The following is a 27,354-nucleotide window of genomic DNA, read 5'->3' on the forward strand; positions in this document are numbered from 1 at the left end:
CCAAGCCACTTGTACTTTGCAGCTTTCATTTACATAACAATGGCTAACTGTGAACTTTAACACCTTCTCACAAAGCAACTGTTTTGATTATGCAGAGCTTGTTGATTCTGCTTTTCACAAGTCCTCACTGTCAGTCCTAGCTATGGAAACACAATTTCCCTAGTATAACATAAGGGTGTATGCAATAGTGTAACACTGGTGTTACAGTCAAAAAGCTGCAATATAACTCTGTTTTGGCATCTTCACTGCTACCAGTGGCGACCTGTCATTCAGGGCACCTGTTTTGAGCCCCAATTTCTTTGCAAAAAATAAAATAAAATAACATTTTTGGGGGGGTTGCCTGTTTTGCATGTTATTTTGGCATTAATACGTGTCACATATCAGTTTGCAAACAATGTTAAAATAAATAAAAAATAATTGAGTTAATAAAGCCGCATACAAACATGGTCTCTTTTTTGCTTTGTTGAGTAAGGCAGCTCCAAAATGCAGGTGTTTCAGCCTAGCTCAGTGTTTTCTGTGGTGGTGGGGCAGCCAGCGGAAAATACGGAGCGTAGGGGTTGGTAATGTCCTCTAGTTGTGCCGTGATTGGCTCAGTGTTGTCTCTCATGGGGACACTACCTCACCGCCAAATCTAAGGGTAGAGGTCGAAAATTCAAGCCCCTTGGGTGCTGCCATAGAGTTACATTAGAGGTACCCATCCAAGAAGGCTCAAGGTCATTGGCCACAGATAAAATTATGTCAAATCACATTATATCTACAGTAGCTTTGATTGGACTGATCATGTCAATATCATACTTTCAAAATCTTAGCTAGTAGTCATCATCATGAATCAAGTCGACAATCTACTGGAAAATCCTTTTTAATCCTTGTCATATGAAGAGAAATAATGAAGAGAAATTATAGATAAAATGTATCGGTGCTCATCGGCCATTTGACATAAACATTACACAACAAGTTGGAAATCGCAAATTCAACAATGAGTGGTTTGGAAGGAATCAGTGGCTAACTGCAAGCATTGCAAAGCAATCACTAGCCTGTTATTCAGTGGAGTGGCTGTGTGGTCCAAAGTCTGGGTTTAAGGGTCTCTTTTCCAAGCTTAAAATGATAAACATTCAACATTGGCCATGCTGTCAATCCAGCAACATTTCTGCCGCGCTCAAAACAACTGTTAACTCGGAACTGGGAAATCTGACTTCACTGATTTCAAGACAACTAGGAACTCGGGAAAAAACTAGCTCCAACTGGGATAATACGTTTTGAACGGTCATCCAACTCGGAATTGTAAGTCGTGAACTCGGGCATCTCTAGAGCTACGACCTGAAGATCACTGATGTCATCATGATTCGACCTTGCTTTTTTCCGAGTTCCCAGTTGTCTTAAAAGCACCATAAATCCAGAGAATGCCAGACTTTGATGACAAAGTTTGATGACAGAATTTGCCCACGAAGGACCGCCGCGCCACCTTCCTGTTCAAGTGAGCACAGCACAACAAGGTGAGTGCAAAAATGTATTGTATGCTGCTGCATAAATTATGTAATATGCCAGGGAGATATGTATACTGTAGCTAAGAAAGTAATACTAAGTGTATGTTGTGTAGTAAGCTGTTAGTAGCCCATGTGTCTCACCCTGATCATTTGGTCTATTTTCCCCTCTTAATTTTGCCTACTGTTCTGACTTGGTGGTGCACATGTAGCCTATAACCTGTTTTAGAGAAATGTAATTACAGAATATTGTAAGAGCTTTCACTGTCTGCTTATATTCCCCCTTTATTTATCCTATGGTTCTGACTTGGTGCACAGGGAGAACACTGTAAAAACGGCCCATGTTTGGAATTCTGTCGCTGTACATTTCAAAAGTGCTGAACAAATAGTTAAATTGACTACGTCCGTCCTAGCTCGCTCATTAATGTCTTAATCAAAATTACAGACTGCCTCTTATCCGCTTGTCGTCCGCTTATGGCATAGTTTGTACATCTCAATTGTCAGTAGAAACCACATTTGTTTAAGCGAGTCAGACATATTTTTTAGTGATCCAATTGACATTTTAGTCATTTAGCAGACGCTCTTATCCAGAGTGATTTACAATTAGTGAGTGCATACATTTTTCATAATGGCCCCCCGTGTACAGCTATGTTTTTTTTAAAGGCAGTAAATGAGGCTGAATTAACTGTTTCGCTGCCAGACAAGGCTCCGCTGATAGCCAGGTGTAGCAGTGGTAAGGTGTTGGGACTGCTGTTGGGACTCTGCTGTTGGGACAGCTTTATGTAGGCCCTAACAGTTTGTGGGCACCGTTTGTCATCGTAGTGCAATTAATGTATTGTTTAGTGTTGTGGTGTTGTGTTGTGGCTTTGCTGGCATGCATCCCCCAACATTTTTGGTTTGTTTGCCCCACCAAGATTTACATGTTAAAATCGCCACTGACTGCTACACTCTTAGAAAAAAAAGGTGCCATCTAGAACCTAAAAGGGTTCTTCAGCTGTCCCTATAGGAGAACCCTTTGAATAACCATTTTTGGTTCCAGGTAGAACCCTTTTGGTTCCAGGTAGAACCCTTTTGGGTTCCATATAGAATCCTTTCCACAGAGGGTTCTACATAGAACCCAAAAGGGTTCTACCTGGAACCAAAAAGGGTTCTCCTATGGGGACAGCCAAAGAACCCTTTTGGAACCCTTTTTTCTGAGAGTGTACCTTCCAACAGAACATAATTTCTCAAGAGTCATCGGCATTATTGGTATGTCCAGGGCTCAGCTTCACCGACAAACCTGGAGGCACAAGTTGTGAGATACAGGTTGCAATCACAAGTCCTCTAGGGCTGCTGAAACCAACAGAGACAGCTCACAGCTGTTGGGAAAATAATAGAGCACTTTATACTGAACCTCTGGTAATGAGGTCATCCACAGACAGACAGACAGACAGACAGACATAACAGGGTGTGTCAGTATTAACATAGAGTACAGTACTCATCACCCTGGGGCACATTGACTGTGTCCACACCTGCTACTGACTGATGTCATCATCCCTGTCTACCCGGTCACATGACCCAGCCTTTCATAACCAGCCAGTTTCCACAGGAAGTAGAACCAATCAACCCTCCTCAGAACAGAATGACCACAACAGCTGCTCAACACATCATTACGGAGCATCATAATATAGCAAACCAAAGCCATTCTATTAGCTCTAACCCTGTTTCAAGGCCGTGCTATCCGGGATCCTTGGAACATCCCTACTCCCATTGAAGTTGAAATGTTTAATGGTTAATGTTAGGTAATGGTTATGGTTAAGGTTAGGGTAGGGTTAGGGTTTAGGGTAGGGACGTCCCAAGGATCCGGATAGCACTGACCCACGTTTCAATGTGGGCTTTTTGAGTTAAAGTATCCTTCAAACACTCAATTATTCTTCAAACATTCAATGAACATACACCTCCTTCAGACTTTGACTTCATAATGATATGGTGTGAGGTACATTCACAAAATTATGTCAATGTGTAAAAAGGGTTACAATATCACACTCAGTATGAGGTCTGTTACCTTTCTTTCTTCATTGACAATCAACCAACTAAATCCTGATAAAGCCCTTCATGTATTACCATTATTGGCCATGTGGTGGCAGTGTCTTATCACAGAAGACCTGTCAGCTCTGGCAGGCAGAGCTGAGAGCGTTTTAGACATAGAGGTACAGTTTAGGGAGCGCTTTGAATGCTGTCATCAATGGTGATTTAATAGAGAGATGCTGCTCCCTGCAGTGCATACATTACATAGAGTCTACCCTACAAACATATAACGTCTATGCAGTGCCTGTGGAATCAGAACAACCTGGACAAAGTCAGTTACCTGTCAAACTGAAGGGCAAACTGCTAATATTTGAGTGATCAGTGCATTTCCTAACAATCAGCGGATAGGTTAAAATGTCATAAACAAAGATGTTTTTTTTGTTGTCTTTCAAGGCTAAACAGGGTTTATGAAATGGCTACATGACCCAATAAGGATTATAATTCACCTCGTAATCTACGAGGGATTGTAAAATCACACAATGACCCTGTAGTAGGGATTAACAGGTCATTTAGAGGGGGGGGATCACCCCATACCGGAGAAAACCGTGCCTGACAGGCGAGGGTGAAGGACACTATCTACCGGTCATCCCCGCCTCCCGCTAGCACAGCAGGCGGAAGGCTGAGGCGACACCGTGTACTAGCTAGCTTGATAGTTAGCTAGCACATGGTGTCACCCCCGCCTGCTGTGTACTGCAGTCCTCCTTGTTAGCTAGCGGGAGCAACACAGGTAGACAGTGTCCTTCGCTCCCGCCTGCCCTCACTGTCATTAACAGAACTGAGGGAAAACAATGCCCATCTTCTGTGGGGTTTATCGGCGGCTGGCATTCAAAGTTTTTGTGCATTAACACCACCTACTGTACCGGAGTGCCCCTGCCTCCTGCCTGTCCTAACTAAAGAAAATTAGCAATAGAAATATAAGTATGCAGGAATGCCCCGAATTGCGGGCCGCAATTGTACCCTTATCGGGGGTCCAGTCATAATATATCCTTACCTTGGCAGCACTGATCTGCTCCTTCCTGAAGCGCTCCAGTGGCATGATCAGCACATCATTGGCGTTTTCAATCTGAGCAGAGATCAGTCACAACACAGCTGATCACACAGGACCTCACTCTACTGGTTATATAACACTTTCATGTTCAGAAAGTATTCAGACCCCTTGACTTTTTCCACATATTGTTACATTACAGCCTTATTCTAAAAATGATTAAATGTTTTTTTCCCCCTCATCAATCTACACACAATACCCCATAATGACAAAGCAAAAACAGGTTTTTAGAAATTGTTGCAAAAAAAAAAAAAAAAAAACTGAAATATCACATTTACATAAGTATTCAGACCCTTTACTCAGTACTTTGTTGAAGCACCTTTGGCAGCGATTACTGTACCGGTTTTCTCCAGTACAGTAGGTGGTGTCTCCCTCAACGTGACCAAGACAAAGGAGATGAATGTGGACTACAGGAAAAAAAAGAGGACTGAGCATGCCCCCATTCTCATCAACGGAGCTGTAGTGGAACAGGTTGAGAGCTTCAAGTTCCTTGGTGTCCACATCACCAACAAACTATCATGGTCCAAACACACCAAGACAGTCGTGAAGAGGGCACGACAAAGCCTATTCCCCCTCAGGATACTGAAAAGATTTGGCATGGGTCCTCAGATCCTCAAAAAATTCTACAGCTGCACCACCGAGAGCATCCTGACTGGTTGCATCACCGCCTCGTATGGCAACTGCTCGGCCTCCGACCGCAAGGCACTACAGAGGGTAGTGCATACGGCCCAGTACATCACTGGGGCCAAGCTTCCTGCCATCCAGGACCTCTATACCAGGCGGTGTCAGAGGAAGGCCCTCAAAATTGTCAAAGATTCCAGCCACCCTAGTCATAGACTGTTCTCTCTGCTACCGCACGGCAAGCGTTACCGGAGTGCCAAGTCTAGGTCCAAAAGACTTCTCAACAGCTTCTACCCCCAAGCCATAAGACTCCTGAACAGCTAATCATGGCTACCCGTACTAATTGCACTGCCCCCCCCCACCCCCACCCCCTACCCTATCTTTTTACACTGCTGCTACTCTGTTAATTATTTATGCATAGTCACTTTAACTCTACCCACATGTATATATTACTTCAACTACCTCAACTACCCGGTGCCCCCGCACATTGACTCTGCACCGGTACCCCCCTGTATATATAGCCTCCCTACTGTTATTTTATTTTACTTCTGCTCTTTTATTTTGCTTTTTTATTAAAAATAAATGCACTGTTGGTTAAGGGCTGTAAGTAAGCATTTCACTGTAATGTCTGCACCTGTTGTATTCGGCGCATGTGGCCAATAAAATGTGGGTTCAAGTCCGGGCTCTGGCTGGGCCACTCAAGGACATTCAGAGACTTGTCCCGAAGCCACTCCTGCATTGTCATGGCTGTGTGCTTAGGGTCGTTGTCCTGTTGGAAGGTGAACGATCTCCCCAGTCTGAGGTCCTGAGCACTCTTGAGCAGGTTTTCATCAAGGCTCTCTCTGTACTTTGCTCTGTTCATCTTTCCCTCGATCCTGACTAGTCTTCCAGTCCTTGCCGCTGAAAAACCTCCCCACAGCATGATGCTGCCACCACCATGCTTCACCGTAGGGATGGTGCCAGGTTTCCTCCAGACGTGACGCTTGGCATTCAGGCCAAAGAGTTCATCAGACCAGAAAATCTTGTTTCTCATGGTCTGAGAGTCTTTAGGTGCCTTTTGGCAAACTCCAAGCGGGCTGTCATGTGCCTTTTACTGAGGAGTGGCTTCCGTCTGGCCACTCTACCATAAAGGCCTGATTGGTGGAGTGCTGCAGAGATGGTTGTCCTTCTGGAAGGTTCTCCCATCTCCACAGAGGAACTCTAGAGCTCTGTCAGAGTGACCATCGGGTTCTTGGTCACCTCCCTGACCAAGGCCCTTCTCCCCCAATTGCTCAGTTTGGCCGGGCGGCCAGCTCTAGGAAGAGTCTTGGTGGTTTCAAACTTCTTCCATTTAAGAATGATGGTGGCCACTGTGTTCTTGGGGACCTTCAATACTGCAGACATTTTTTGGTACCCTTCCCCAGATCTGTGCCTCGGCACAATCCTGTCTTGGAGCTCTACGGACAATTCCTTCGACCTCATGGCTTGGTTTTTGCTCTGACATGCACTGTCAACTGTGGGGCCTTATATAGACAGGTGTGTGCCTTTCCAAATCATGTCCAATCAATTGAATTTACCACAGGTGGACTCCAATCAAGCTGTAGAAACATCTCAAGGATGCTTAATGGAAACAGGATGGCCCTGAGCTCAATTTCAAGTCTCATAGCAAAGGGTCTGAATACTTAAGTAAATCATGTATTTCAGGTTTTTTTTTTTATACATTTGCAAAAATTTCTAAAAACCTGTTTTCGCTTTGTCATTATGGGGAATTGTGTGTAGATTGCTGAGAGAAACAATAATGTAATCAATTTTAGAATAAGGCTGTAACGTAACAAAATGTGGAAAAAGTCAAGGGGTCTGAATACTTTCCGAAGACACTGTATATCTGACACTCACCATCCGCGTTCTCTCATCCTCCAGGTTCTGCAACACTCCAGCAAACTCCTGTAGAGACTTTGCTGTAGATGGTTAGAGATAGACAGACAGACAGAGACAGACAGACCGACAGACAGAGTGGATACAGTGGGAGGTTAACAATAAATAATGAGCCAGTGATCATACTTTGGCTCTGTACATAATCTAACATTCAACATTTGTGACTTTGCTTGGATAACAAGGTTATTAATTTGAAATCCTAGTTGACATGCTTGCTTTAGACCAGAATGTGTTTTCAACTAGCAAGCTACTGCTTGTTCCATCCCTGCTCCAGACCATGGTTTCTCAAACTTTTAACATAATGGCAAGTTTATTGAGGTCATTAAATTTCATCCAACTTGTCAAGGAACCTAATTGCGTTGATAACAGCTTATCCTGTGTTTGGCTGGTGACCAGCCTTCGCTGTGTTTTGGACACTGGTGACCAGCCTTCGCTATGTTTTAGACACTGGTGACCAGCCTTCGCTGTGTTTTAGACACTGGTGACCAGCCTTCGCTATGTTTTAGACACTAGTGACCAGCCTTCGCTATGTTTTAGACACTAGTGACCAGCCTTCGCTGTGTTTTAGACACTAGTGACCAGCCTTCGCTATGTTTTAGACACTAGTGACCAGCCTTCGCTGTGTTTTAGACACTAGTGACCAGCCTTCGCTATGTTTTAGACACTAGTGACCAGCCTTCGCTGTGTTTTAGACACTAGTGACCAGCCTTCGCTATGTTTTAGACACTAGTGACCAGCCTTCGCTGTGTTTTAGACACTGGTGACCAGCCTTCGCTATGTTTTAGACACTGGTGACCAGCCTTCGCTATGTTTTAGACACTGGTGACCAGCCTTCGCTATGTTTTAGACACTGGTGACCAGCCTTCGCTATGTTTTAGACACTGGTGACCAGCCTTCGCTATGTTTTAGACACTGGTGACCAGCCTTCGCTATGTTTTAGACACTGGTGACCAGCTTATGCTGGTGCTGAGTGTGTAACTACAAGTTTCTCAGGGCGAGCTCACCAATACATATCTCGTCGTCCGTTTCTGCGTCTCCTATGCACTGGAACTTAAACTCGTTGAGAGACTCTGCAAACTTCCTCTTGGCCGTGGACAGATCTGAAGGAGGACAGAGAGAGGGCAAGTCACGTTAACAAAAAGAGGGAGGCATATGGGTGTCTTTAAAAAAATGCATGAGGTGTTAAAGGTTCCTTCCTTAGCGATTTCGCTGTCCTTTGCACAGGTTGTGTGTCAACCATTCTCACAGAGAGAGAGGGATGGAGAGAGAGAAATTGACCATGCTTGTGTAAATAGCATGAGCCCTTCATGCGGCCCTATGTGCGGAAAGATTTGCAGTTGCTTGCCAGTCCTATTTTATTTTTTACACAGGCCCCGTAACCTTGTACTTTTTCATAAATACTGGATGCCTCAGCATATCAAGGAAGCTCTCGCCTCAGGAGTGAGCCCTCAGAGCTGGCTATAAAACGCCAATGGGTTCAGAGTTCGCTCTCGTAAAAGTGAGTCACAATGTGTTGCTGGCATCGAAGCAACCACAGTATGAACACACTTTGGCCATAGATAGGGAACCTCAGCTGTACATCGAGATCTCTGTGGTCAGACTGGTTACCTGATCCAACACCAGGTCCTCGTCACGTTTCACGTCTTCTGAAATGACTAAAATGAGGCATTAGAGGTTCGGCCATGTTGTTTCTCTGTAAGGGCAATGTTGAAGACTGTTGGAGAAGGATTAGGTGAGTGACAGGTGGCCAACAGTGCTGTAGAGTCTAGGTGAGCCAAACACCCCCTCACACACACCACACGGCAGGCAGTACGGTGCAGATGGGAGCTAGTTGGGAGCTAAAAGCCAGACTTTTCCACTGCAGATACTTCAGACAGCAGGCCTGTCATGTCATGTCTCCTTCTCATCTCCTCTTCTGTGAGGTTTTCCACACATCTCTCCAGCACTTCCCTCACTGGGTAAAGCGGCGGTTGAAAATGAGTCTTTGGCTTTGATAGTAAACACTAAGCTAACCGCTGCCATTGCTGTTTTGTCACTGGATGTTCTGAGACGCCAGAGGAGGAACGATAGCGGCCAGGGATGACTCCTGCCTCTCCAGCCTTCTATCCCCACTTCAGCGACAGAATCCCCCCCATTCTTCTCCTCCTCTATCCTCTGCTTCCTGATCTCCAGCCCACCACACAATGGTAAGGCACAGTCCTGCTCTCTAGCCCCTGGAACACAATCCCACAGGGCCCCTGAAGAGAGACACAGACCGGCAATGAGGGAAAGAACGGGAATCCGCCAGAGTGCCTGCACCCGGAAGCAACAGAGCAATTTAAACATGACATATGGCAGTAGCAGTACACATTGACCGTGTCAGTGAAAGTCCGTTAGCAGTAGGATGGAGTGGGAGCTGCAGTGTGTGGGAGAAACATGGCTGAATCTTTCCACAGATCTTTAGGCTGTGTGTGTTTTACACTGGAGTGGTTAAGTGTCTGGTAGTGCCAACTACTGGCTAGACGTGTGTGTGTGTGTGTGTGTGTGTGTGTGTGTGTGTGTGTGTGTCTGAGATACGACTGTGGTTTGTTAATGACGTCCCCATCACTAGGCCACAGTTCACCACACAGTAGCCCTAATCTCCCGATAGTGCACCCTCAATGAGCGCTGCTTTTGTGATGCAGATGCATGACATACCACAGACATGCATGAACGCACGCACACACACAAACACACACACGCACGCACACGCACACACGCACGCACACGCACACACACACTCCCTGCTGCTGGCCTAACTCTGTATCAACAAAGATTCCCTTTGTGCACCGTGTGCTGGGGCAATACTAGTGAAACTACTACAGTGCTGTCTCCTCTGGGGCAATACTAGTGAAACTACTTCAGTGCTGTCTCCTCTGGGGCAATACTAGTGAAACTACTACAGTGCTGTCTCCTCTGGGGCAATACTAGTGAAACTACTACAGTGCTGTCTCCTCTGGGGCAATACTAGTGAAACTACTACAGTGCTGTCTCCTCTGGGGCAATACTAGTGAAACTACTTCAGTGCTGTCTCCTCTGGGGCAATACTAGTGAAACTACTTCAGTGCTGTCTCCTCTGGGGCAATACTAGTGAAACTACTTCAGTGCTGTCTCCTCTGGGGAAATACTAGTGAAACTACTTCAGTGCTGTCTCCTCTGGGGAAATACTAGTGAAACTACTTCAGTGCTGTCTCCTCTGGGGCAATACTAGTGAAACTACTTCAGTGCTGTCTGTGAGTATGTGTGTGTCTGTGTGTGTCCCTGACTATGTGACTCCACTTTAAGGCCAGGCCCTGTAACCATATCAACAGGATATCCACAAGCAGCCACAGTCCTATGCAGCTCTTTGTTACACATGGATTTGAATAGAAACACTATTCATTTAGGAAAACAAAGGCATATTTCAGCAGCAACACAGCATCGGATGTGTCTCAACTCCTGACTTGACCCAGGCAGCTGAGGAAACCGATGATTACAGTTTTAGGTGGAAGCAAGGGTGGCTAAAGTACAGTCACTTCAGTTAGGGCTTGGCTATGTGACTACAGTCACTTCAGTTAGGGCTTGGCTATGTGACTACAGTCACTTCAGTTAGGGCTTGGCTATGTGACTACAGTCACTTCAGTTAGGGCTTGGCTATGTGACTACAGTCACTTCAGTTAGGGCTTGGCTATGTGACTACAGTCACTTCAGTTAGGGCTTGGCTATGTGACTACAGTCACTTCAGTTAGGGCTTGGCTATGTGACTACAGTCACTTCAGTTAGGGCTTGGCTATGTGACTACAGTCACTTCAGTTAGGGCTTGGCTATGTGACTACAGTCACTTCAGTTAGGGCTTGGCTATGTGACTACAGTCACTTCAGTTAGGGCTTGGCTATGTGCAGTTGTGTGAACCAGAAAGATAAAACCACACAGAGAGGCTAATATGAGGAATATTATCAGCACTGAGACATTTTAGGACACTCTGAGACGCATCAAGGCATAGATTATTATCAAATGAGATATGGAATTTCCTGAAAATGATCCTTGCAGTGTGTCCCTTAGCTGTCACTCAGATAGCAGAACAACATTAACCAAAATTACTCCTGTGTTGTTTCTAACTGACAATGACTGATTTATCAGTTCATTCGTTGAACCCCACATTTTCATTGACTGACCCCCCTATCTTTAGGCCTTCCATCAAACATAATGAGTATCATCACCAATCACCTCTAGACTTCAAATGTATTACTAAACATGAATATCTCCAGCACGCAGTCTCTACTCTTATCTTGCTGACTTCAAACCCAGTGAGCAGAAATTGAAGCGCTGTGAATTTCAACCAAAATCAACACGGGCCAATTCCACTGTGGCCAATTAGAGAGAGAGAGAGCGAGAGAGAGAGAGAGCAGACGACCCTTGAGATGCAGCCCCAGGGCAGAACTTTGCTCCTCCCCTCAATCTCCATGGCAACGGCCTTAGCGTCCCGTTAACTAAAGAAAACTTGTGTCTACAAGTACAATCATGTTGTATTTGAGTCCTTTCATTTCCATCCGTTTGTCAGAATGAGGCTAGGCACTGATCTGGAGACAGACAACACGTGTTCCTGTAACGTCGCCCAGGGAGGAAACTGAGGTCTCTCAGCTGTTCTGAGACAAATGTGAGGTAAGAGGAGTGGAAATGAATGTATTCCACTTCCGGGAGGTGCCAGGTGGCCCCGTGTCAACAGGAAAGCTAGGGGTCAGGGGTCATCGTTCTGTTCCGTCAGCTCTATCAGTCACAGACCATGCCAGCACACACACACACACACACACACACACACACACACACACAGACTCACTCTCAGAGCAGGCTGGTTACATGAATTACAAAGTCAAGTCAATGCTGGGCCTCTGCTCTCACTAGGAGAATCTCCATTGCATACTCCTTGCGTCCTCTCTCCTTGCCTCCTTCCAGAGGTCCCTCCCCTCTGACCTTTTTCTCCAATGGGTTTTGAGAAGGAGGCGAGGAGAGAGGAGTATGCAATGGAGATTCTCCCATTTTGTGGGCTTATGACCTTCTCCTTACCCCAGAAGCGATGCACAGGGACATCCCCTAAATTACCACAGGATGACTGAGGTCAAACTGTGTCATTGAAAGAAAACAACATCATATATCCCCAGTCCCAACCCTAGTGCATTTCTCTTGCTGTAATATTTACAGTTTAGTCATTCAGCAGACACTCTTATTCAGAGTGACTTACAGTAGTGAATGCAATACATTTTCTACTGGTCCCCCGTGGGAATTGAACTCACAACCCTGGTGTTGCAAGCGCCATGCTCTACCAACTGATCCACACTCATCATGAGCACTGTATGCCATCTAGACGTATTATGAGTCATGTTAATACCTCCAGATAATCAGGGTTAACATGAGGCTCTCAGCTAATGTATCCGGGGTGATTTCTAATCCAGATGCCCAGTCTGTGAGAGCTACTTTCTGCATTCGCTCCCTCTCTCTCTAGTACCTGACTTCCTGAAGCAAAACTATCAAGTTCAAGTTTTATTGTCACATATACAAGTACAGTGAAATGCTTAACTTTCATGCTCTACCCAACAGTAGTGATGGGGGAAAAAAATTGATACAGTTACATATCAGGATATTATTTTTTACGATATACGAAAAGGTTCCTGGAGTATCGTTTAGGGGTCCTTCAAATTGAAACTGTGGGGGATCCCCTTAAAGTTCTTCAAAGAACCCTTTAAAATGGTTCTTCAAAAAACTCATTTTAATGGATCCTCGAATAACCTTTTGAAGAACCTTTTGTGGTTCATTGTTGAACTACCTCCTTTATTATGATTTTTATTAATAATATGCATAACAATAACAACAATAACACAATATTTTAGTTGTCAGTGTTTATTATGATTTTAGTGGCAAAGCAGAATTACAAAATCCCAATATGAGGTAAACTCCCAGCAGAGCCCCAAGTCCAACAAGTATATCCTCTGGCGTGTTGATGTTAATGTGTTGTTGTTCTCCGTATACATAGCCAGAATGATTTTGCAGTGCATGGTGATCAAACAGGTTTCCTGTTATATTCAGAGGTGTAGGGAGGGTGAAGTCTGTGAATGAAAAAAATTGTAATTATACAGATGATTAACAAAACATGCACATTACAGTATTCATATCTTGGTTTTTGTGGTGAATGTAAATGAAAAAAACTGTTTTGATAATGGTTTTCATACACGTACCTTGTCCTTAATGTAGAGGCCTATGGGATATTCATTGAAGATCAACATAACATACCAATACCAATTAACATACCTTTGTATGCCTCCTCGTCTGTATACCTGCAGACAGACACAAAAGTGAGAAGTTCAGTCATCTGCACCCAATACAGCTAGCCTTCAACATATTCTTATAGCCTACATATTCTTACCTCTTTGTTGATTGATATCCATTGAATTGTGTCCATTTTCTGTTTTTAGGAAGATTTGCACAAATATGAAAAGATAGATGGTATCATCATAAAACAATATCAATTGATATCATACAAGGGACAAACCTTACCTTAAATTGAGGAGATATTTAAATGTTTCAGTTAAGTGCCTGCACCTGCTCTCCTTTCAAATCCAAATGTTACAGTTAGGCAGTTAGGTTCCTGCAAGAACCCCCACCAACTAAGGAGGTTCCTCGATGAACCCCACCTCCTTTGGGGTTCATGGAATAACCTTTTGGGGGCAATTTCCAGTGCCAATAACCCTAAGGTTCTTCGAAGAACTTTGACGATCTTAGAAGAATCCTTGTTGAACCCCTAATTTTTAAGAGTGTATCGTTTTGATAATATCGCAATATTATTTTTGTGCTAGTTTACTGTACCTGCACCAACATTCCATAGCTTGTTCTCCATCTTCTTTTTAAATCTTCTTTCAGCATTTTTATTTCCATGACTGGCCAAAACTTGTTTTCTCATGGCTCTGTTGTCCCTCTGCAGCAGCAATGTGTTTGGAACATCGAATTGCAATACATATCGTATCGGCACCTAAATATCGTGATAATATCGTATCGTGAGGTCCCTGGCAATTCCCAGCCCTACCCAACAGTGCAGTAATCAATATCAAAATAGCATAACTATTCAAAATAAAAGATAAAACATTTATTTAAAAAACACAACAAATAAGATATGAAGCGATATTGTGCTAAATGACTTCTAAATACAGCATCACCTCTTCTGCCATGTACCAATCACACCCAGGTTCCCATGCTCTCCCTGTGCCCTTGGTGAGAGGGTAGTGGGTATACAAAACCACCACACATTGTTACTGTGTGGTGTTGCTTCGCAACCTGCTCCAGGCTTGAGGGAAAGTGGAAGTAGAAGGAATGGAAGAGTCATATTTCCCATCATCACCAGCCAGGGTCTATGTGCAGTGCAGCACTTTTCAACACTCAGGTCTTGCCAAATTACTCAAAGTACAGTGAGCTTAACACCCTTTCGCCTCTTCCCTCTCCTCCCCACTACTAGCAGCTCCCAAGTACTGAGGGGAGTACAGTGGTTTCACCCTACATCCTTGCCCAATCAGAGAGCAGAGAAAGAGCAGAGAGCCCCCCCGCCTCTAGCTGGGCTTGGTGTGGGCTAGCCTCTAGCTGGGCTTGGTGTGGACTAGCCTCTAGCTGGGCTTGGTGTGGACTAGCCTCTAGCTGGGCTTGGTGTGGACTAGCCTCTAGCTGGGCTTGGTGTGGACTAGCCTCTAGCTGGGCTTGGTGTGGGCTAGCCTCTAGCTGGGCTTGGTGTGGACTAGCCTCTAGCTGGGCTTGGTGTGGGCTAGCCTCTAGCTGGGCTTGGTGTGGACTAGCCTCTAGCTGGGCTTGGTGTGGGCTAGCCTCTAGCTGGGCTTGGTGTGGGCTAGCCTCTAGCTGGGCTTGGTGTGGGCTAGCCCGTGCTGGGCTTGGTATGTAATGATGTGGGATTGCTGTCGGCTTGGTGTGGGCTAGCCCGTGCTCAGGCCCAGGAACACGCTACACACTCACTGACACACAAACACGCTACACACACACACACACACACACAGGCCCAGATCCACACGCGTGATTTCCACATACCTCTCAATCACATACTAATTACTCCCACTTGTGTAAATATCTCTGCTGGTGGTTTGACTGCAGTGTGAGACATAGACCTGAGGTGCACTCCCTGAGGCCAGGCAGAGAGAGAGAGAGAGAGAGAGAGAGAGAGAGAGAGAGAGAGAGAGAGAAAGAGAAAGAGAAAGAGAAAGAGAAAGAGAAAGAGAAAGAGAAAGAGAAAGAGAAAGAGAGAGAGAGAGAGAGAACTACAGCTGACAGAAAAATTTTAATGAGAAGGAAAGGCTAGTCAGAGACCTGAGGTACAGATGGAGGAAAGGCTAGTCAGAGAGCTGAGGTACAGATAAAGGAAAGGCTAGTCAGAGAGCTGAGGTACAGATGGAGGAAAGGCTAGTCAGAGACCTGAGGTACAGATGGAGGAAAGGCTAGTCAGAGAGCTGAGGTACCGATGGAGGAAAGGCTAGTCAGAGAGCTGAGGTACAGATGGAGGAAAGTCGGAGACCTATAGTACAGATGGACCAAGGTTCTGACATACGGAATGAATTAATCAAATTAGTGGATTCAACTATTTTAGCCACACCCGTTGCTGACATGTGTATAAAATCGAGCACACAGCCTTGCAATCTCCATAGACAAACATTGGTAGTAGAATGGTCTTACTGAAGAGCTCAGTGACTTTCAACGTGGCACCGTCATAGGATGCCACCTTTCCAACAAGTCAGTTCGTAAAATTTCTGCTCTGCTAGAACTGCCCCGGTCAACTGTAAGTGCTGTTATTATGAAGTTGAAACTCTAGGAACAACAACGGCTCAGCCGTGAAGTGGTAGGCCACACAAACTCACACAACGGGATCACCGAGTGCTGAAGATCGGTTGCAACACTCACTACTGAGTTCCAAACTGCCTCTGGAAGCAACTTCAGCACAAGAACTGTTCGTCAGGAGCTTCATGAAATGGGTATCCATGGCCGAGCAGCATCACACAACCCTAAGATCACCATGCGCAATGCCAAGCGTCGGCTGGAGTGGTGTTAAGCTCGCTGCCATTGGACTCTGGAGCAGTGGAAACGCGTTCTCTGGAGTGATGAATCACGCTTCACCATCTGGCAGTCCGACGGACAAATCTGGGTTTGGCGGATGCCAGGAGAACGCTACCTGCCCGAATCCATAGTACCAACTGTAAAGTTTGGCGGAGGTTTTTCATGGTTCGGGCTAGGCCCCTTAGTTCCAGTGAAGGGAAATCTTAATGCTACAGCATACAATGACATTCTAGACAATTCTGTGCTTCAAACTTTGTGGCAACAGTTTGTGGAAGGCCCTTTCCTGTTTCAGAATGACAATGCCCCCCGTGCACAAAACGAGGTCCATACAGAAATGGTTTGTCGAGATCGATGAGGAAGAACCTGACTGGCTTGCACAGAGCCTTGACCTCAACCCCATCGAACACCTTTAGGATGAATTGGAACGCCGACTGCGAGCCAGGCCTAATCGGCCAACATCAGTACACAACCTCACTAATGCTCGTGGCTGAATGGAAGCAAGTCCCCTCAGCAATGTTCCAACATCTAGTGGAAAGCCTTCCCAGAAGAGTGGAGGCTGTTATAGCAGCAAAGGGCGAACCAACTCCATATTAATGCCCATGATTTTGGAATGAGATGTTCGACGTGCAGGTGTCCACATACTTTTGGTCATGTAGTTTATGTCACAATGAAAATGGACAAAAAAAACTCAATCATTGTTACACAGTGTGTGGCATCCACTTGAAGAAGGTCAAGACAGGGCAGAACTTGACTTGAAGCCAGGACACACACACACACACACACACAGGCAGATAGAACACTACGTTCCCACAAACACATGCAGAAACTGTGTTTAACTACCGTAATCAAATGTGACCTACGCGTTTGATTAGTTACAATAGCAAACGGGGCAGCCTCTGACACAGTGCTGCGGTGGACAAAAAGAGGACCCTTGAACACACACACACACACACTGGAAACACATCCTTTGTTTGTCTCTCTGAACAGCTGGCTTTCATCACATCTGCATGTGTCAGCATGGAGACTATAGACATGTATGTGTATTTAAAGTTCGATGACTGATGAAAGAGGGGCATGGGAAGATTGGGTCACACCCTGCTTGCCTCATTACTATCATCAGCGAAGCAACATAGAAAAGACTGGCAGAGGGAAACACACACACACCCCTCTCACTGCTACGCTCTTCCAGTGCTTTAATGACTGACAAACAGAAACAGAGAATCCCAGGGAGTAATGACAGTCAGTCAGGACAGAACTAAAGAGAAAAGGACTGTGTTAGCCATTTTAGCGGCTGCTGTTTCCCCCTGAAAACTGAAGCCTCATCAGAAACAGAATGTTCCTTGGAACCAAACAGAGTTTTAACAATGGCTAACTCAAACCAAGAAAATAAAGGACCAGTAGGACCACAAAGGGCCTGCTAGAACACCCAGAGAATTAGGGAGAAACAGTGAGAATGTAAGGCAGCTATTGGGAACTAAAGTAAACAGTTCAGAGTGGTAGAAGCAGAACACAAGGAACACAGAAGAACTGTATATCTGTAAGCCCCAGAGGTTTCTCCTCTTTCAACTGCTTGCTTTCTTTCTTTCTTTCTTTCTTTCTTTCTTTCTTTCTTTCTTTCTTTCTTTCTTTCTTTCTTTCTTTCTTTCTTTCTTTCTTTCTTTCTTTCTTTCTTTCTTTCTTTCTTTCTTTCCTCTGTTCCGTGTCTTTTCTCTTGTCCAAACCAGGCTCAATGTTCAGCCACATAGCTCTTACCGTCTCCTAGCAACAGGCACAAAAAGGGCTACCATGAAGAACACAACAATTTTTTATTTTTTTAGCTGCCGGAATTCTTTCTCCAGGGTTTTTGGCTCTGCCACGCCTGATGCTGACACAGCAAGTAGAGAAACCAGGGAGGTTTTCTCCACTAAAAGGAACGAAATCATCCAACAACTCCCACAAAAACAGTAGTGCAGCAAGCAGCACATTAACATTCAACATGAGATCCACAGAAGTAGAAACCATTTCCTATGTGCGATCATGACGTTTCATGTGGTGCAGCAGCAATAATTTAAAGCTTGTTCTGCTCCAGGACAGTAGAGAGAGAGAGAGAGAGAGAGAGAGAGAGAGAGAGAGAGAGAGAGAGAGAGAGAGAGAGAGAGAGAGAGAGAGAGAGAGAGGGAGGGAGGAAGAGAGAGAGAGAGAGAGAGAGAGAGGGAGGGAGGAAGAGAGAGAGAGAGAGAGAGAGAGAGAGAGAGAGAGAGAGAGAGAGAGAGAGAGAGAGAGAGAGAGAGAGAGAGAGAGAGAGAGAGAGAGAGAGAGAGAGAGAGAATAGAAAGTGGGGAGGGGGAGAGAGAGACAGGAGAGAAGAAACAGAGAGAGCGAGAGAGAGCAATTAAATTGAAAGAGAGAGAGAGAGAGAAAGGAGGGGAGGGGAGAGAGAGAGAGAGAAGAGAGAGAGAGAAGGGAGGGGGACAGAGCCCTATGAGGCTCTGTCCTTCTCCCTTCTCTCTTGAGTTGCTGTATTTCACTAACCAGATTAGGACCAGTGCCATTTCCAACTAGCCGACCGCCCCAGCTACCACAAACTTGACATTGGTTTCAGCCACTTACTAACAGACATAAACATTAGGCCTAATTCATTCTGGGAGGCAAAAACAAAAGTGTACATTTATCTGTGCAAAACTAGAGACTAAAAGAAAACAGTCCCAACAGTCCCAACAGGTTTTCAACCGTCATTCAACAACCCAGGGGATCACCTTGTGCTGGTTTCAAGGGTATTCATACACAGCTAGAAAATTGGAGTGAGTACAGGAGGGCCTCTCAGTTTGCTGTTGACGCATACAACAGGAACAGCAGCGCTAGATGTGTGCAAAGATCTCTGAGACACTCCTTCTATCTCACACACATGGAGCAGTTCATAGCAGTGAGGTCACTTACACGGAGGTCACCGCAGAGACTTAGCAAGATATCTCTGCCTCCTTGGATACAAACAGTCAAGTTTATTTTGGGTCATTTCCATGTAAAAGGACCCATGAGCACCAACATGAAGTTCATAGGAGCATGTCAAATGAAAGCTAAGAGTCTATTATTATTTTTTTATGAAGGCAGCACGGCATATATACATTTTCCAACTATTTTATATCCTAAAAATGTTGAATAAGCAGAGGCTTTGATGTCTGGTCAAACAGATGGAAAACGGGTCTTAGAAAACATAAACGAGTGTATATTTGAATTAAAGACCCCTGCCAAAGACCCCTGTCATTTAGCAGACGCTCTTATCCAGAGCGACTTACAGGAGCAATTAAGTTCAAGGACACATCAACAGAATTTTCACCTAGTCGCTCAGGGATTCGAATATCAACACAGTTTTGGAGAAAAAAAAATTGTACGTTTAAGAAACATTGCCTTGTGCGTTGAAATTCCGTTACCAAAAACCGACATACAGTGCATTCGGAAAGTATTCAGACCCCTTGCCTTTTTCCACATTTTGTTAAGTTACAGCCTTATTCTAAAATAGATTAAATTGTTTTTTCCCCCTCATCAATCTACACACAATACCCCATAATGACAAAGCAAAAACAGGTTTGTAGAAACTACAACTGAAATATCACATTTACATAAGTATTCAGACCCTTTACTCAGTACTTTGTTGAAGCACCTTTGGCAGTGATTACAGCCTTAAGTCTTCTTGGGTATGACGTTACAAGCTTTGCACACCTGTATTTGGGGAGTTTCTCCCATTCTTCTCTGCAGATCTTCTCCAGCTCTGTCAGGTTGAATGGGGAGTGTCACTGCACAGCTATTTTCAGGTCTCTGTTTGATCGGGTCAAGTCCGGGCTCTGGCTGGGCCACTCAAGGACATTCAGAGACTTGTCCCGAAGCCACTCCTGCGTTGTCTTGGCTGTGTGCTTAGGGTCGTTGTCCTGTTGGAAGGTGAACCTTCGCCCCAGTCTGAGGTCCTGAGCACTCTGGAGCAAGTTTTCATCAAGGATCTCCCTGTACTTTGCTCCGTTCATCTTTCCCTCTATCCTGACTAGTCTCCCAGTACCTGCCGCTGAAAAACATCCCCACAGCATGATGCTGCCACCACCATGCTTCACCGTAGGGGTGGTGCCAGGTTTCCTCCAGACATGACGCTTGGCATTCAGGCCAAAGAGTTCAATCTTGGTTTCATCAGACCAGAGAATCTTGTCTCTCATGGTCTGAGAGTCTTTAGGTGCTTTTTGGCAAACTCCAAGAAGGCTGTCATGCTCCTTTTAATGAGGAGAGGCTTCCATCTGGCCACGCTACCATAAATGCCTGATTGGTGGAGTGCTGCAGAGATGGTTGTCCTTCTGGAAGATTCTCCCATCTCCACAGAGGAACTCTGGAGCCATGTCAGAGTGACCATCGTGTTCTTGTTCACCTCCCTGACCAAGGCCCTTCTCCCCCGATTGCTCAGTTTGGCCAGGCGGCCAGCTCTAGGAAGAGTCTTGGTGGTTCCAAACTTCCATTTAAGAATGATGGAGGCCAGTGTGTTCAATGCTGCAGAAATGTTTTGGTACCCTTCCCCAAATCTGTGCCTCGACACATTCCAAATCATGTCCAATCAATTGAATTAACAACAGGTGGACTCCAATCAAGTTGTAGATACATCTCAAGGATGATCAATGGAAACACATGCACCTGAGCTCAATTTCGAGTCTCATAGCAAAGGGTCTGAATACTTATGTTAATAAGTTATTTCTGTTTTTAAGATTTTATTAATTAGCTAACATTTCTAAAAACCTGTTTTCGCTTTGTCTTTATGGGGTATTGTGTGTAGATTGATGAGGACATTTGTTTTATTTTATCAATTTTAGAACAAGGCTGTAATGTAACAAAATGTGGAAAAAGTCAAGGGGTCTGAATACTTTCCGAATGCACTGTCTCTTTAAGATACTGTATTTTCACATTTTTATCCCTCATGTGGAGGGAAGATAATGAAAGTTCCCAGAAGTAACAAGTAAAGGTCGACCTATCAATTACCTATAGTGTTTTTACTGATATCAATTTTGTTTATGAATTATTAAGTGTTTAATTGTATTGGCTACAATGGGAAATCACAGTAGTCACAAAACAAAGTTGGGTTCACAAGTTTGGACAGCACAGCACAGCACAGGACAGCAGAGTACAGCACAGTACAGTACAGTACAGCACAGCACAGGACAGCACAGTACAGTACAGCACAGGACAGTAAAGAAAAGTATAGTTCAGTTCAGTAGAGTACAGCACACTAGAGTAAGGTACTAAACTATACTGTCCTGTACTGAACTTTACTGTACTGTACTGAACAATACGCTACTGTAATGTACTGTACTATACTCTAATGTTCTGTGCTGTACTCTACTGAGCTCTACTGTGCTGTACTTTGATGTCCAAACTTGTAAAACATAAACGTCTATGATTGGTTCAGATTTGGTCCAGTCCAAACCAACCAAATGTGATCTTGTTTGGGGGCAGAGCTCATTACAATAATAGCCAGTGTGTAGAATAATACCCAAATATGCAAATGTGTGCCTTTGTGTACCTATTCAGGATACATCACCATGAAGAGAATGACTTTCATATCCATAATTATGTATTTCTGTGCAGTAAGGATCAGGGACCCATGATGAAATTCCGTTACCGCAATTATGTTACCCGTTGTAAACCCACTTCACCTTCTGTAGTTTAATAACCAAAAGCGATTTTTTTCAAAGTCAATGTGTCATGTCACAGCCGACACCCCATTATATTTCTGCAAACATCGTTGAATCTTAATTCGGAGCAGATATTTAACAGAATTTTTGGAAAACGTGGACACATAAAAAAAAAAAGAGGAAGATTTTACCAAAATTCTGTTACCAAACTATGCATCTGCACAGTTCTTCCAGTAAATGTGTTTTTATAAAATTGTCAGTATAAATTGTTAAAAGTAGTCATTGTGCATAGAGTTCTATGGTTTGTTAAACTTTTAAATCAATGGTTTTTGTTTTGTGTTAATTGAGTGAAAAATCTAAATCTCAGCGCAATTCCGTTACCGTGGAATTGCCCTCTGTCTAAAATAGTCCACCTCAAATCCAATTAGGTTGTGTCCTACAGTTCTAGTACAGTGAGGGAAAAAAGTATTTGATCCCCTGCTGATTTTGTACGTTTGCCCACTGACAAAGACATGATCAGTCTATCATTTTAATGGTAGGCTTATTTGAACAGTGAGAGACAGAATAACAACAACAAAATCCAGAAAAACACGTCAAAAATGTTACAAATTGATTTGCATTTTAATGAGGGAAATAAGTATTTGACCCCTCTGCAAAACATGACTTAGTACTTGGTGGCAAAACCCTTGTTGGCAATCACAGAGGTCAGACGTTTCTTGTAGTTGGCCACCAGGTTTGCACACATCTCAGGAGGGATTTTGTCCCACTCCTCTTTGCAGATCTTCTCCAAGTCATTAAGGTTTTGAGGCTGACGTTTGGCAACTCGAACCTTCAGCTCCCTCCACAGATTTTCTATGGGATTAAGGTCTGGAGACTGGCTAGGCCACTCCAGGACCTTAATGTGCTTCTTCTTGAGCCACTCCTTTGTTGCCTTGGCCGTGTGTTTTGGGTCATTGTCATGCTGGAATACCCATCCACGACCCATTTTCAATGCCCTGGCTGAGGGAAGGAGGTTCTCTCCCAAGATTTGACGGTACATGGCCCCGTCCATCGTCCCTTTGATGCGGTGAAGTTGTCCTGTCCCCTTAGCAGAAAAATACCCCCAAAGCATAATGTTTCCACCTCCATGTTTGACGGTGGGGATGGTATTCTTGGGGTCATAGGCAGCATTCCTCCTCCTCCAAACACGGCGAGTTGAGTTGATTGCAAAGAGCTCGAGTTTGGTCTCATCTGACCACAACACTTTCACCCAGTTCTCCTCTGAATCATTCAGATGTTCATTGGCAAACTTCAGACTGGCCTGTATATGTGCTTTCTTGAGCAGGGGGACCTTGCGTGCGATGCAGGATTTCAGGCTTTTACGGCGTAGTGTGTTACCAATTGTTTTCTTGGTGACTATGGTCCCAGCTGCCTTGAGATCATTGACAATATCCTCCCGTGCAGTTCTGAGCTGATTCCTCACTGTTCTCATGATCATTGCAACTCCACAAGGTGAGATCTTGCATGGAGCCCCAGGCCGAGGGAGATTGACAGTTCTTTTGTGTTTCTTCCATTTCCGAATAATCGCACCAACTGTTGTCACCTTCTCACCAAGCTGCTTGGTGATGGTCTTGTAGCCCATTCCAGCCTTGTAGCCCATTCCAGTAGGTCTACAATCTTGTCCCTGACATCCTTGGAGAGCTCTTTGGTCTTGGCCATGGTGGAGAGTTTGAAATCTGATTGATTGATTGCTTCTGTGGACAGGTGTCTTTTATACAGTTAACAAACTGAGATTAGGAGCACTCCCTTTAAGAGTGTGCTCCTAATCTCAGCTCGTTACCTGTATAAAAGACACCTGGGAGCCAGAAATCTTTCTGATTGAGAAGGGGTCAAATACTTATTTCCCTAATTAAAATGCAAATCAGTTTATAACATTTTTGACATGAGTTTTTCTCAATTTTTTTGTTGTTATTCTGTCTCTCACTGTTCAAATAAACCTACCATTAAAATTATAGACTGATCATTTCTTTGTCAGTGGGCAAACGTACAAAATCAGCAGGGGATCAAATACTTTTTTCCCTCACTGTATATGATGTGGCTTACCTCTTACTCTACAGGAGTCAAAGGGTTTATACAGGAAAAGCATTGGAATCACTGAAACGTTCCTGGCATTAGCAACATCAGTGTCAGCAGCAGTTTCTTGGAAAATGCACGCCTAAGGACATTGTTCAAGTTCAAAGACCTTGATAATAGGCTGAATCTTCTATGACCAAAGTCTTAAGATGGTCTAAAACACAGACCTCATGGTATGTTACATATTCACTTATTTTGAATGTTTGCAGTATACATTTACATTTACATTTTAGTCATTTAGCAGACGCTCTTATCCAGAGCGACTTACAGGAGCAATTAGGGTTAAGTGCCTTGCTCAAGGGCACATTTACATCATTTAGCAGACGCTCTTATCCAGAGCGACTACAAATTGGGCTTCCCTACCCAGTAACATGCAGTCTGAAACATTGTAGCCAAGTGGTGCTAATTTGGGTGTATTTCTACTTAGCATTCGGCACACAGACACAGCCGTGGCCCTTTGTGACACTTGACCTGAAAAGAGAGCATCCATTTCCAGGCTGATTGGTTGCCAAGGCGATCCCCTGACCCCATTCCGTCAGCTCTCATTGTGGGCCAAGCCTGTGTGACGGAGCCTGGAAAGAGAGGACAGGAAGGCTAGACTGAAGACAGCCAGGAGAGAGTAAGACCGACTGACAGGAAAGAGGGCAGTAAGTTTGAGTGGTGAGGAGAGGAGAGGAGGTCAAGGCTGAAGACTGCGTTGGGCGGGCAGCCCAAAGGTGTACAACAGGCTGACAGCATGGGGAGATAGCAGGGAGTTAGACTGAAGTAGTCTGACAGGATACTGGCAGACATGAAGAGATAGAGAGCACAGAGCAGTGAACTACAAATGGAGGTGCACAATAGCCAGTCAGACAAGAGAGTGACAGATATGTGAAGAGAGAGAGCGTGCACTGAAGAAAGACGAGAGCGGAGGGGGAGGTTGTGGAGTGGGCCAGAGCTGAGGCTCTGTGAGAGAGCCAGTGTGTAGGATTTACTAATCAAACATGAGATGTGAGGCCGTCAATGTAGTGATATTCAATCAAACATGTCCTCTGCCTGAAAACCCAGGACCATCCAGGGCAGGAAGTGCCAAACAGGAAGTGATTTCCTCACTCACAGCCAATCAGAGCAGAAGTTAATCTATGGCCATAGAGTCAGTAGCAAGCTGTTGTGAGATTGTGTATGAATATGAAACATTATTAGTGACACACGAGTGATGAATGTGAAGAATGTGACAGGAATTCTTGAATATTATTGCATTTTCAGCCATCCACACAGACAGACTAGCACTATTCATAGTGAAGAGGCAAACACCCTGGGTCTACAGATGAGTCCCAAATGCCCTATGGGCCCTGGTCAAAAATAGTGTACTATAAAGGGAATAGGGTGCCATTTGGGATGCACATACCACTACTGCTTTTAATGCTAGAGCTCCACTACAACAAAGTCATCTAACTCTAAAGCCGATTAAACGACTCAGTGAACACGGAGGCATCACATGACAGCTCTGGAGAATGTGTCATCATGGCACCAAGGAATCATTTTGGTGCATTTCCAATTCGTTCTGACATTTACCAGTCCAGCCAGCTCCAGCTATACCCAGCCCTGGCAACATGGTTCATTGATTCCATTCTACTGAACCAGCAAATAATTAGTTGTTAAGAAGATAATTATGCTGAAATCCCACTTCAAACAGATCTTGAGTGTGTAAATCAGAATGCACTTTGATCCTCTTCAGACCTGTCGGTGCATCCCTCTCTCACAGCAGGAGAGAAAATAGAGAGAGAGGACATTAAGCATTCAAATTATTCATAAGAGAGACAGAGGGCATTAAGCATTCAAATTACTCTTTGGCTGCATCTCAAAGCCGTTCTTCCCCTAAAACAGCAGGTCTGTGAGGCAGAGTGTGCCAGGCATCGTGGTCCCAGAGGACCAGGATACAAGAGCATCTCTCACTCCCCAGAGGTGTGACTGCTGCAGGGGATTGGTATTCCCATCTCTCTCTCTGGGCAGACAGCATGAGAGGAGAGAGGCTGGGGCCTGGCACTGATAATAACCCAATCAGAGCTGGGCTTCCCTACCCTTCCTTCCCCTGCACATGCCTGCCTGCCTGCCTGGGCGTTGACTGCATCACCACACCACTCCTCTCTGTCTGCACTGCTCCAGTCCACACCACCACCCCATGCCCCAAACCCTGTCTGCTGGCTGCTGGGGAGGCTGTCAGTGCAGGATAGAGGAGACAGGCATTACAGCATCACGGGCCCACAGACAGACCCACAGTAAAGAGAGGCTCAGGGCCCAACGCCAAGTGACTGCAGCATTACACATGAATAATAGGAGGATCAGTACAGTACAGCCAGAGAGGGTTAGATAGGTACAGCTGGCCCGGGACAGTGGAGAGGGTTAGATAGGTACAGCTGGCCCGGGACAGTGGAGAGGGTTAGATAGGTACAGCTGGCCCGGGACAGTGGAGAGGGTTAGATAGGTACAGCTGGCCCGGGACAGTGGAGAGGGTTAGATAGGTACAGCTGGCCTGGGACAGTGGAGAGGGTTAGATAAGTACAGCTGGCCCGGGACAGTGGAGAGGGTTAGATAAGTACAGCTGGCCCGGGACAGTGGAGAGGGTTAGATAGGTACAGCTGGCCCGGGACAGTGGAGAGGGTTAGATAGGTACAGCTGGCCTGGGACAGTGGAAAGGGTTAGATAGGTACAGCTGGCCCGGGACAGTGGAGAGGGTTAGATAGATACAGCTTGCCCGGGACAGTGGAAAGGGTTAGATAGGTACAGCTGGCCCGGGACAGTGGAGATGGTTAGATAGGTACAGCTGGCCCGGGACAGTGGAAAGGGTTAGATAGGTACAGCTGGCCTGGGACAGTGGAAAGGGTTAGATAGGTACAGCTGGCCCGGGACAGTGGAGAGGGTTAGATAGGTACAGCTGGCCTGGGACAGTGGAGAGGGTTAGATAGGTACAGCTGGCCTGGGACAGTGGAGAGGGTTAGATAGATACAGCTGGCCCAGGACAGTGGAGAGGGTTAGATAGGTACAGCTGGCCCGGGACAGTGGAAAGGGTTAGATAGGTACAGCTGGCCTGGGACAGTGGAAAGGGTTAGATAGGTACAGCTGGCCCAGGACAGTGGAGAGGGTTAAATATGTACAGCTGGCCCGGGACAGTGGAGAGGGTTAGATAGGTACAGCTGGCCTGGGACAGTGGAGAGGGTTAAATATGTACAGCTGGCCCGGGACAGTGGAGAGGGTTAAATATGTACAGCTGGCCCGGGACAGTGGAGAGGGTTAGATATGTACAGCTGGCCCGGGACAGTGGAGAGGGTTAAATATGTACAGCTGGCCCGGGACAGTGGAGAGGGTTAAATATGTACAGCTGGCCCGGGACAGTGGAGAGGGT

General features: G+C 45.2%; 1 protein-coding gene across 3 annotated transcripts in view; it reads right to left on the reverse strand.

Annotated features, from left to right (window-relative positions):
* Positions 1–27,354, reverse strand: part of LOC121579199 (rho GTPase-activating protein 26) — a 121,188-nt gene that overhangs the window by 66,416 nt on the left and 27,418 nt on the right. For all 3 annotated transcript variants that reach the window (XM_041893580.2, XM_041893579.2, XM_041893578.2), the window contains exons 2-4: positions 8,133–8,228; positions 7,090–7,151; positions 4,540–4,611 (exon numbers count right to left, since the gene is read on the reverse strand). In XM_041893580.2, coding sequence (XP_041749514.1) covers positions 4,540–4,611; positions 7,090–7,151; positions 8,133–8,228 — 230 coding nt within the window. The remainder of the gene's footprint in view (positions 1–4,539; positions 4,612–7,089; positions 7,152–8,132; positions 8,229–27,354) is intronic.

This window comes from Coregonus clupeaformis, chromosome 13 (assembly GCF_020615455.1).
Source record: "Coregonus clupeaformis isolate EN_2021a chromosome 13, ASM2061545v1, whole genome shotgun sequence".
In the NCBI taxonomy this organism is placed as follows: Eukaryota; Metazoa; Chordata; class Actinopteri; order Salmoniformes; family Salmonidae; genus Coregonus; species Coregonus clupeaformis.